Here is a 13,114-nt window from a genome sequence, read left to right on the forward strand (position 1 = left end):
ATTGGGCTCCGGCCCAGTAGTACATGACATAGGGAATAGGATGCCATATTGGATGCAGACAATACCTTGCATAGATTGGTAGGAATGGAGGTTAGTATTATACACTTTAATTTCTTCTTCTGGTTAGTCAACTGTTAAATCTGATCATTGTGAACTTGAAGTAGAATACAGTTTTTCTCAGGAATGTAATATTTCTTCAATAATATTTCACAGAACATATTCCCCTTTTTCTGAGGACGTTCAAACCAATACGTTGACTTTTCATTGGTTCTCACCTTGTGTTGCAGATTACAGCTGAATTCATCTGACTTCCTGATGTGCTCCTCCAGTTGTCTGCACTTCTCGTTCTGATTGGTCAGTTTCTCTGACAGCTGCTCGTTCCTCTCTCTGGCCTCAGCCAACTGCCTCAGCGTCGCCGGTGACTCCACCTCCACAGTTTGAGTGACAATCTGGCCGGGAAAATACCAATGAAGGTTTTAACTTAATTTAATATAAATCCATTTATTCAACAAGACCAGTTTCTGATTCCAAACAATCAGAAAACTGTTATCAGATTCATTTGAATGAATCCGGGACCGAGTGGCGCAGCAGTCTAAGGCACTGTATCGCAGTGTTAGAGGCATCACTACAGACCCAGGTTCGATCCTGAGCTGTATCACAACCGGCCGTGATCGGGAGTCCCATAGGGCGGCGCACAATTGTCCGGGTTAGAGAAGGGTTTGGCCGGGGTAGGCCGTCATTGTAATTAAGAATTTGTTCTTAACTGACTTTGCCTAGTTAAATAAAGGTAAAATAAGAGAATGAGAACATATTGTCTATACTGCAAGGTGTCTTTTGCAGACAATCCCTACCTTGACCTGTGGCTCTTTGGCCCTCTCTTTATCCAGCTCTAGCTGCAGCTCCCTCACTCTCTCCTCTCTTCTCCTCTGCTCCTCTCCTCTCCTCCACTCGCTTTGTTCGCTCTGTCGCTCCAGGTGAGACAACTGATCAGCCCGCTGCTGCAGGGAACTCTCCAGCTGCTGCACCCGACTGCGCAGGTTCTCATTCTCCTACAGGGGGAGACAGAGCACAAACACACCCCACAGAGCCGCAGGACAGCAACACAATTAGACCCAACCAAATCATGAGAAAACAAAAAGAGAATTACTTGACACATTGGAAAGAATTAACAACAAAACAGAGCAAACTAGAATGCTATTTGGTCCTAAACAGAGAGTACACAGTGGCAGAATAGCTGACCACTGTGACTGACCCAAACTTAAGGAAAGCTTTGACTATGTGCAGACTCAGTGAGCATAGCCTGGCTATTGAGAAAGGCCGTCGTAGGCAGACCTGGCTCTCAACAGAAGACAGGCTATGTGCACACTGCCCACAAAATTAGGTGGAAACTGTGCTGCACTTCCTAACCTCTGTCAATCACCGCATTCTTATCGGCAGACTCAATAGCCTTGGTTTCTCAAATGACTGCCTCGCCTGGTTCACCAACTACTTCTCAGACAGAGTTCAGTGTGTCAAATCGGAGGTCCTGTTGTCCGGACCTCTGGCAGTCTCTATGGGGTGCCACAGGGTTCAATTCTCGGGCTGACTCTTTTCTCTGTATACATAAATGATGTCGCTCTTGCTGCTGGTGATTCTCTGATCCACCTTTACGCAGACGACACCATTCTGTATACTTCCTGTTGCCACAAGAAAAGGTCAACCAGTGAAGAACAAACACCATTGTAAATACAACCCATATTTATGCGTATTTATTTTCCCTTTTGTACTTTAATCATTCGTTACAACACTGTATATATATATATAATATGACATTTGTAATGTCTTTAACCTTTTGGCACTTCTGTGAGTGTAATGTTTACTGTTCATTTTTATTGTTTATTTCACTTTTGTATATTATCTACTTCACTTGCAATGTTAACATATGTTTCCCATGCTAATAAAGCCCCTTGAATTGAATTGAATTATTCTACAGGAGGAATAACAGAGCACCGTTAGAGAGAACACTCTCCTACAGGAGGAGTAACAGAGCACCGTTAGAGAGAACATTCTCCTACAGGAGGAGACACAGAGCACTGTTAGAGAGAACATTCTCCTACAGGAGGAGACACAGAGCACCGTTAGGAGGAACATTCTCCTACAGGAGGAGACACAGAGCACCATTAGAGAGAACATTCTCCTACAGGAGGAGACAGAGCACTGTTAGAGAGAACATTCTCCTACAGGAGGAGACACAGAGCACTGTTAGAGAGAACATTCTCCTACAGGAGGAGACACAGAGCACTGTTAGAGAGAACATTCTCCTACAGGAGGAGACACAGAGTACTGTTAGAGAGAACATTCTCCTGCAGGAGGAGACACAGAGCACTGTTAGAGAGAACATTATCCTACAGGAGGAGACACAGAGTACTGTTAGAGAGAACATTCTCCTGCAGGAGGAGACACAGAGCACTGTTAGAGAGAACATTATCCTACAGGAGGAGACACAGAGCACCGTTAGAGAGAACATTCTCCTACAGGGAACACAGAGCACCGTTAGGAAGAACATTCTCCTACAGGAGGAGTAACAGAGCACTGTTAGAGAGAACATTCTCCTACAGGAGGAGACACAGAGCACTGTTAGAGAGAACATTCTCCTACAGGAGGAGACACAGAGCACTGTTAGAGAGAACATTCTCCTACAGGAGGAGACACAGAGCACCGTTAGAGAGAACATTCTCCTACAGGAGGAGACACAGAGCACTGATAGAGAGAACATTCTCCTACAGGAGGAGACACAGAGCACCGTTAGAGAGAACATTCTCCTACAGGAGGAGACACAAAGCACTGTTAGAGAGAACATTCTCCTACAGGGGGAGACAGAGCAAGACCAAATTCACATAGAAATGTGAGATATAGATCTGTCATTCTCATTGAAAGCAAGTCTAATAAATGGTAGATATGTTCTATGTGCACTATTTCTATGCTTCCGGTTCTTAAGTTACATTTTTACGTTTTTTTTCAGCTTCAAACAGCTTAAAATGCAATATCTGTGGTTATTGTATAGGGAATAGGGTGCTGTTTGGGACTTAACCTGCTTCTCACCTTGATGAGTACAGAGCTGGACTGGGAGGGGATGACAGAGAGCTGCTGCAGGAGGCCCTGGGTGACAGTCAGACTCTGTTTCAGACTCTCGTTCTCCGCTGACAGACACACAACCCGCTTCTCCGAGTCTGTGGCTCCCTGAGGAGGAACACAATGGATTACAGTAAGCACTAAAGCATGATGAACAGGTTATATCACATTAAAGCATGATGAATAGGTTCTACCTGTCAATACTGGTCCCACAATATTGCCTGTTTGTTTGTTGCCTAACCAGTATGATTTCCCTATAGGTTAAAAACCAAGCCAGTCAAAGACCTCAATGCTGACACACCATAGGGATTTTCACACTACACCATTTTGTCTACAGCAGCAGTGTAAAAATGTATTGTGGCAGCTTTACTGATAACAAATGGAGCAGATTGTCTTGAATGTTTACAGAGGCAGTTCTTAGTCTGGACAGCTCCTCCTCCCGCTCCTCGATGCAGCTCTTCAGTTCGTCAATCTGGGGAGGAAACAGGGAAAGTATGTAGTCTGTAGTCTTGTAAATGAAGCTAAGAGGGAAGAAGATGGGAATCAAAAGGGCGGATTGGATGCTGAAAAAGTGAGTAGGTTTTTTGTTCATTGATTGCTAATGTGCATTTGACAGTGTGCGGCTCCTGTCATGATATTTTTTAAAGAATATGAATTATGACTCATAGCATGCTAACTTCAGTAATCTCCAAACTGCACGCAGAAACATACAAATGGTATTCATGAGGTCATCTGTCTCAGGGGAAGTAGAAAAAAGACCTACATCTCTAAATCTCTCATTATCCCTTTAAACATGAATACTCCATAACAGGGTTAGGGCCAATTTAAATTCAATAAATTGAAGATGTTACAGGGATAGTTAACTTTATTACATTTTATAGTCAAATGGCTGACAAAAAAACTATGGGGGTGATGGGGGCAATTAGACAAAGTTCAGTGTTTGTGGCCAAATCCCCTCAAATTAATAGTGGCTATTTAAACCCCTCTGAACCATGGATTACAGTTCATCCTGGCCCATAGACTACTATAAGGTGTAAAAAAGTGAGCTATCCCTTAATTGAATTTACAAATCAATCATTGCAAATAGGGATTAAATGGTCAAGGATTTCTTACTGAAGTGAATCTGATAAGCTTTAGTAATTGTATTTATGAGCCCAAACCCAACCCCTTGACTGTTCTATGTCCTCGTTATCTTCTAGTTGTTGCTTTCCCTCCACAGACGCTGTCATGAAGTGCTTCCCAGGTGTAACAAAGGGACAAGTGGGAAATGGCTTAAAACAGTCAAAATGGCTGAATTGAGAAGCGATGAATAGGATTAAATGATGTGTTTTGTGTCGTTTGTTCTGTTTTATTACCATGACTACAAGTATCACTGAAATAATGCTCCCGTAACATATATGTTAACACATATTGTTCAGATGTATTGTATCATATAAGGGACATATATATAATAAACACTTGAATACTAAATGTGTTACATATATATGAGCATATAAGTATTATGCGTATATGCACATATATGTGGATATAAGGCAGAAATATTTGTCACATATATTAAAATGGCCAATTATTGTATATTTCAACATATATGTGACATATGTGTGCTGAATTTAAAATGGGTTAAATCCAGATTTTGTGTCACTCGCCTACACACAATACCCCATAATATCAAAGCGTAATGATGTTTTTAAAAGTTTTTACAAATTAATAAAAAATGAAAAGCTGAAATGCAGTGGTGTAAAGTACTTAAGTGAAAATACTTTAAGGTATTACTTAAGTAGTTTTTTAGGGTATCTGTACTTTACTTGACTATTCATATTTTTGACTACTTTAACTTTTACTTAACTATATTCCTAAAGAAAATATTGTACTTTTAACTCCATACATATCCCTTTAAGCATGGTGAAGTTATTAATTACACTTTGGATGGTGTATCAATACATCCAGTCACTACAAAGATACAAGCATCCTTCCTAACTCAGTTGCCAGAGAGGATAGAAACCGCTCAGGGCCTCCCACTCCTCTTTCTATTCTGGTGAGAGACAATTTGCGCTGTTCTGTGAAGGGAGTAGTACACAGCGTTGTACAAGATCTTCAGTTTCTTGGCAATTTCTTGCATGGAATAGCCTTCATTTCTCACAACAAGAATATACTGACGAGTTTTGGAAGACAGTTCTTTGTTTCTGGCCATTTTGTGCCTGTAATCAAACCCACAAATGCTGATGCTCCAGATACTCAACATGTCTAAAGAAGGACACTTTTATTGCTTCTTTAATCAGGACAACAGTCTTCAGCTGTGCTAATATAATTGCAAAAGGGTTTTCTAATGATCAATTAGCCTTTTAAAATGATAAACTTGGATTAGCTAACACAACGTGCCATTGGAACACAGGAGTGATGGTTGCTGATAATCTGCCTCTGTACGCCTATGTAGATATTCCATAAAAAATCTGCCGTTTCCAGCTACTATAGTCATTTACAACATTAACAATGTCTACACTGTATTTCTGATCAATTTGATGTTATTTTAATGGACAACAAATGTGCTTTTCTTTCAAAAACAAGGACATTTCTAAGTGACCCCAAACTTTTGAACGGTAGTGTATATTGCCATACATTAGTTGGGGTGCTGGGTGTTTGTAAGTATGCATCCATGTAGCGTTCTCTCTCTCTGTCTCCACTCTCTCTCCTCTCTCTCTTTTTCTCTCTCTCTTTTTCTCTCTCTCTCTCTCTCTCTCTCTCTATCTCTCTCTCTCATTCTCTCAATTCAATTTGCTTTATTGGCATGACGTAACAATGTACATATTGCCAAAGCTTACTCTGGATATTTACAATATTAAAATAAGAAGAATCAAAATTGTCAACGGGACAACAGTAACAACAATAACCAAGGGTCAAAATAACCATACATTGAACAATAACAATACGCATACAGTAGAGGACATGTGCAGGTTGATCTGTCAGACACTGTCCCTCAACTTATGGCAGGCAGCAATGTAGTGCCACAGCTCTCTGCATCCTCCCCCAACAGGACGGGTAGCGTATTCTCATCAGAGAGGTCTTTGAAACCTTGAATAAGGGTTTCAAATTTGGGGAAATGACACTCTCTAATTGTTTTATATTTTAGACATTTTGTCAGGAAATGCAGCTCTGTCTCAGGTTCTCCTGTTGTGCAGTGTCTGTACAGCCTTTCCTCTACAGGGAGCCAGGTTTTCCTGTGTCTACCCTTCTCAATGGCAAGGCTGTGCTCACTGAGCCTGTACTTTCTCTCTCTCCCTGTCTCTCTCTCTCTCTCTCTCTCTCTCTCTCTCTCTCTCTCTCTCTCTCTCTCTCTCTTTTTCTGTCTCTGTGTGCGTGCGTGTTTACATTCGTGCATGCATATGCATGTGTGATGGACTGTACCTGATGTTGGAAGACCTGTACCCTTGAGTGTCGGTCCTGTTCTCTCTGCTCCAGTTGGGAGTGCAGCAGCCGTAGTTCTCCCCTCAGCTGGCTCTTCTCTCCCTGTAGTCCATACAGAGACTCTACCAGCCTGTGGAGCCCTGCCCCAGCCCCGGCCCCAGGGACATCAGCACCACACTCACCTAAAGGCAGACAATACTCTAGGATTATGACAGACATCTTCATCATTACACTCATCATCATCATCAGCAGTTTTATCATCATCATCATCATCACCACCACCACCACATCATAATCACCAGCATCATCATCACCACCATCATCAACATCATCATCAACATTAGCATCACCTACTTTCATCATCATCATCATCACTATCACCATTATCATCATCACCACTATCACCACTATCATCATCACCACTATCACCATCACCACTATCACTAATCTCATCATCACCACTATCGCCTCTATCCCTCACTATCACTACTATCATCATCACCACTATCACCATCACCACTATCACTAATCTCATCATCACCACTATCGCCTCTATCCCTCACTATCACTACTATCACCATCACCACTATCACCACTATCACCTCTATCCCTCACTATCACTACTATCATCATCACCACTATCATCATCATCACTATCATCACTTTCACCACTATCATCCTCACCACTATCACCATCACCACTATTATCATCACCACTATCACCATCATCAACATCACCCCATCATCACTATCACCACTATCACCATCACCACTACCACCCCTATCACCACTATTATCATCACCACTATCACCATCATCAACATCACCCTTATCATCATCACCACTATCACCACTATTATCATCACCATTATCACCATCATCAACATCACCCCTATCAACAGCACCACTATCCTCACTATCACCATCATCACTATCACCACTATCATCACTATTATCATCACCACTATCACCATCATCAACATCACCCCTATCAACAGCACCACTATCATCACTATCACCACTAACGCCATCACCACTATCAGCACTATTATCATCACCACTATCACCACTATCATCATCACCACTATCATCATCATCACCACTATCATCACTATCACAATTATCACCGCTATCATCATCATCACCACTATCATCATCACCACTATCATCATCATCACCACTATTATCATCACCACTATCACCACTATCATCATCACCACTATCATCACTATCACCACTATCATCATCACCACTATCACCACTATCACCACTATCACCACTATCATCATCACCACTATCACCACTATCATCATCACCACTATCATCACTATCATCATCACCACTATCATCACTATCACAATTATCACCACTATCATCATCATCACCACTATCATCACTATCATCATCATCACCACTATCATCATCATCACCACTATCACCACTATCACCACTATCATCATCACCACTATCACCACTATCATCATCACCCCTATCACCACTATCATCATCACCGCTATCACCACTAACATCATCACCACTATCACCATTATCACCACTATCATCATCACCATTATCATCATCACCACTATCACCACTATCATCATCACCACTACCACCACTATCATCACTATCATCATCACCACTATCACCACTATCACCACTATCATCATCACCACTATCACCACTATCATCATCACCACTATCATCATCACCACTATCCCCACTATCATCATCACCACTATCATCATCACCACTATCATCACCACTATCATCACTATCATCATCACCACTATCACCACTATCATCATCACCACTATCATCACTATCATCATCACCACTATCACCACTATCACCACTATCACCACTATCACCACTATCATCATCATGCAGAAATACAATGTATCAATATCACTATTACCTGACCTCTTTTCTAAATATATCCAGGAAAGATTGGATATGTACTCGTACCAAGGTCTGTGTAAGTGTTGCAATATTAATTCAACTCATAGTGCACTTAAAACACAGTATAGTAATCACACACACAATGTACACATACATAGTAGTCACACAGTAGTAATAGCAGTCACACAGCAGTCATAGTAGTCACACAGCAGTCATAGTAGTCATAGTAGTCACACAGTAGTAATAGCAGTCACACAGCAGTCATAGTAGTCACACATTAGTCATAGTAGTCACACAGTAGTCACATAGTAGTCACACAGCAGTCATAGTAGTCACACAGTAGTCATAGTAGTTACACAGTAGTCATAGTAGTGAACTGGTAGTTACTCAGTAGTCATACAGTAGTCAGACAGCAGTCACACAGTAGTCAGACAGTAGTCACATAGCAGTGAACTGGTAGTTACTCAGTAGTCATGCAGTAGTCAGACAGTAGTCACATAGTAGTCACACAGCAGTCATAGTAGTCACACAGTAGTCATAGTAGTTACACAGTAGTCATAGTAGTGAACTGGTAGTTACTCAGTAGTCATGCAGTAGTCAGACAGCAGTCACACAGTATTCAGAGAGTAGTCAGACAGTAGTCACATAGCAGTGAACTGGTAGTTACTCAGTAGTCATGCAGTAGTCAGACAGCAGTCACACAGTAGTCAGAGAGTAGTCAGACAGTAGTCACATAGCAGTGAACTGGTAGTTACTCAGTAGTCAGACAGCAGTCACACAGTAGTAAGACAGTAGTCAGACAGTAGTCACATAGCAGTGAACTGGTAGTTACTCAGTAGTCATACAGTAGTCATACAGTAGTCAGACAGTAGTCAGACAGTAGTCACATAGCAGTGAACTGGTAGTTACACAGTAGTCATACAGTAGTCAGATAGTTGTCACATAGCAGTCACTCAGCAGTCACACAGTAGTCAGACAGCAGTGACATGGTAGTTACTCAGTAGTCATACAGTAGTCACAGGGTAGTCACATTGTAGTCGCATAGTGGTCATACAGTAGTCACATCTAATACACAAAGTGAAGGTGCATGGTCCACACTCACAAGCACTGCCTTCCTGCCTTTAGTCTAAAACCGTTATAAAGTTCAGGCAACGCAAGTGAGACCAGTACTGTGTCCCAGATGGCACCCTATCCTCTTTTTAGTGCACTACATTTGACCAGAGCTACAGTACTTTAGGGCCCTGGCCAAAAGTAGTGCACTAAAAAGGAATAGGGTGCCATTTGGGGTGCAGACCTCTCAGAACATGGTGCCCAGTAGATGTTTTAATCAGTTTCCTCCTCCTGCATGATTTATGTTGTTCTGTCTCTGCCAGGACTGTTTCTGTTTCCTGAGCTCTGCACTAATCAACCACGCAGCCTCTGTCAGCTCTGCTGTGCCACTGTTTCAGGAGATGGGGAGAGGTGGTGATTGGAGGGAGACAGGGGAGGAGGATGAGAGGGGGCGTGGGGGTCTACATAGTCAGAGGAGATGCTGGATGTTTAACTCAAGGCCAGATGCAGACACGTGATCCTGGGAAAATGTGATGGGGGGGGGGATACAGGCTTTAATGTTTTCCACTCGGGTGGAAGTAATGGCATCAGCCTGCTAGTTAAACCTGCCTTTTACCTCACATGCTAAATGAAGTCTGGGTAAATATTAAATGACCCATGTTACATGTCTCCAAGAGCAGACTATTTAACATGGTCTAAGTAGAGTAAAGCAACATTATCACAGGGAGAGTTCAGACACTGTGTTGTAGACCAGCTACATGATAAACAACCAACGATAAGAGAAATGTGGAAGGTGTTTCATCTTTACACAACATGCACGTTTATAACATCATAGAGAGTATTTGGGTATGAATGACTGGTGATTCTGGAGAATCTCCCAGCTCACACAGCGTGTAGATCATCATCGGAACACATGCGGTTAGAAGGGGTAGAACACCGTCTTCAAACACCAACGCAGGAGAGCAGATCAACACACTACAGTAGCTGTTGTTGACCTCACTTCAGAGAGGCAGAGCGCACAAATGTCATACTTGAGTAAAGTAAACATCCCTTAATAGAAAATGACTCAAGTAAAAGTGAAAGTCACCCAGTAAAATACTACTTGAGTAAAAGTATAAAAGTATTTGGTTTTAAATATAGTTAAGTATCAAAAGTAAATGTAAATGTAGAAATCATTTCAAATTCCTTATATTAAGCAAACCAGACGGCACACTTTTCTTGTTTTTTAAATTTACGGATAGCCAGGGGCACACTCCAACACTCATCATTTACAAATGAAGAATCTCTGTTTAGTGAGTCCTCCAGATCAGAGGCAGTAGGATGACCAGGGATGTTCTCTGTTTAGTGAGTCCTCCAGATCAGAGGCAGTAGGGATGACCAGGGATGTTCTCTGTTTAGTGAGTCCTCCAGATCAGAGGCAGTAGGGATGACCAGGGATGTTCTCTGTTTAGTGAGTCCTCCAGATCAGAGGCAGTAGGATGACCAGGGATGTTCTCTGTTTAGTGAGTCCTCCAGATCAGAGGCAGTAGGATGACCAGGGATGTTCTCTGTTTAGTGAGTCCTCCAGATCAGAGGCAGTAGGGATGACCAGGGATGTTCTCTGTTTAGTGAGTCCTCCAGATCAGAGGCAGTAGGGATGACCAGGGATGTTCTCTGTTTAGTTCGTCCGCCAGATCAGAGGCAGTAAGGATGACCAGGGATGTTCTCTGTTTAGTGAGTCCTCCAGATCAGAGGCAGTAGGGATGACCAGGGATGTTCTCTGTTTAGTGAGTCCGTCAGATCAGAGGCAGTAGGGATGACCAGGGATGTTCTCTGTTTAGTGAGTCCGCCAGATCAGAGGCAGTAGAGATGACCAGGGATGTTCTCTGTTTAGTGAGTCCTCCAGATCAGAGGCAGTAGGGATGACCAGGGATGTCCTCTGTTTAGTGAGTCCGCCAGATCAGAGGCAGTAGGGATGACCAGGGATGTTCTCTGTTTAGTGAGTCCTCCAGATCAGAGGCAGTAGGGATGACCAGGGATGTTCTCTGTTTAGTGAGTCCGTCAGATCAGAGGCAGTAGGATGACCAGGGATGTTCTCTGTTTAGTGAGTCCGCCAGATCAGAGGCAGTAGGGATGACCAGGGATGTTCTCTGTTTAGTGAGTCCTCCAGATCAGAGGCAGTAGGATGACCAGGGATGTTCTCTGTTTAGTGAGTCCTCCAGATCAGAGGCAGTAGGGATGACCAGGGATGTTCTCTGTTTAGTGAGTCCTCCAGATCAGAGGCAGTAGGGATGACCAGGGATGTTCTCTGTTTAGTTCGTCCGCCAGATCAGAGGCAGTAAGGACGACCAGGGATGTTCTCTGTTTAGTGAGTCCTCCAGATCAGAGGCAGTAGGGATGACCAGGGATGTTCTCTGTTTAGTGAGTCCGTCAGATCAGAGGCAGTAGGGATGACCAGGGATGTTCTCTGTTTAGTGAGTCCGCCAGATCAGAGGCAGTAGGGATGACCAGGGATGTTCTCTGTTTAGTGAGTCCTCCAGATCAGAGGCAGTAGGGATGACCAGGGATGTTCTCTGTTTAGTGAGTCCTCCAGATCAGAGGCAGTAGGGATGACCAGGGATGTTCTCTGTTTAGTGAGTCCTCCAGATCAGAGGCAGTAGGGATGACCAGGGATGTTCTCTGTTTAGTGAGTCCGTCAGATCAGAGGCAGTAGGATGACCAGGGATGTTCTCTGTTTAGTGAGTCCGCCAGATCAGAGGCAGTAGGGATGGCCAGGGATGTTCTCTGTTTAGTGAGTCCTCCAGATCAGAGGCAGTAGGGATGACCAGGGATGTTCTCTGTTTAGTGAGTCCGCCAGATCAGAGGCAGTAGGGATGACCAGGGATGTTCTCTGTTTAGTGAGTCCGCCAGATCAGAGGCAGTAGGGATGACCAGGGATGTTCTCTGTTTAGTGAGTCCTCCAGATCAGAGGCAGTAGGGATGACCAGGGATGTTCTCTGTTTAGTGAGTCCTCCAGATCAGAGGCAGTAGGGATGACCAGGGATGTCCTCTGTTTAGTGAGTCCTCCAGATCAGAGGCAGTAGGGATGACCAGGGATGTTCTCTGTTTAGTGAGTCCATCAGATCAGAGGCAGTAGGGATGACCAGAGATGTTCTCTGGTTAGTGAGTCCTCCAGATCAGAGGCAGTAGGGATGACCAGGGATGTTCTCTGTTTAGTGAGTCCGCCAGATCAGAGTCAGTAGGGATGACCAGGGATGTTCTCTGTTTAGTGAGTCCTCCAGATCAGAGGCAGTAGGGATGACCAGGGATGTTCTCTGTTTAGTGAGTCCCCAGATCAGAGGCAGTAGGGATGACCAGGGATGTTCTCTGTTTAGTGAGTCCATCAGATCAGAGACAGTAGGGATGTCCAGGGATGTTCTCTGTTTAGTGAGTCCGTCAGATCAGAGGCAGTAGGGATGACCAGGGATGTTCTCTGTTTAGTGAGTCCATCCAGATCAGAGGCAGTAGGGATGACCAGGGATGTTCTCTGTTTAGTGAGTCCGTCAGATCAGAGGCAGTAGGGATGACCAGGGATGTCCTCTTGATAAGTGTGTGAATTGGACCATTTTGCTGTCCTGCCTGAGCATTTGAAATGTAACGAGTACTTTTGGGTGTCAGGAAAAATGTATGG

General features: G+C 43.4%; 1 protein-coding gene across 3 annotated transcripts in view; it reads right to left on the bottom strand.

Moving 5' to 3' along the window:
* Nucleotides 1–13,114, bottom strand: part of LOC106597130 (kinesin-like protein KIFC3) — a 33,450-nt gene that overhangs the window by 8,988 nt on the left and 11,348 nt on the right. For 2 of the 3 annotated variants that reach the window (XM_082959533.1, XM_082959530.1), the window contains exons 6-10: nucleotides 6,514–6,695; nucleotides 3,482–3,583; nucleotides 3,082–3,219; nucleotides 852–1,049; nucleotides 276–449 (exon numbers count right to left, since the gene is read on the bottom strand). In XM_082959533.1, the coding sequence (XP_082815659.1) occupies nucleotides 276–449; nucleotides 852–1,049; nucleotides 3,082–3,219; nucleotides 3,482–3,583; nucleotides 6,514–6,695 (794 nt within the window). The remainder of the gene's footprint in view (nucleotides 1–275; nucleotides 450–851; nucleotides 1,050–3,081; nucleotides 3,220–3,481; nucleotides 3,584–6,513; nucleotides 6,696–13,114) is intronic. The other variant, XM_082959539.1, reaches the window with a different exon arrangement.

This window comes from Salmo salar, chromosome 02, assembly GCF_965601325.2.
Source record: "Salmo salar chromosome 02, fSalSal1, whole genome shotgun sequence".
In the NCBI taxonomy this organism is placed as follows: domain Eukaryota; kingdom Metazoa; phylum Chordata; class Actinopteri; order Salmoniformes; family Salmonidae; genus Salmo; species Salmo salar.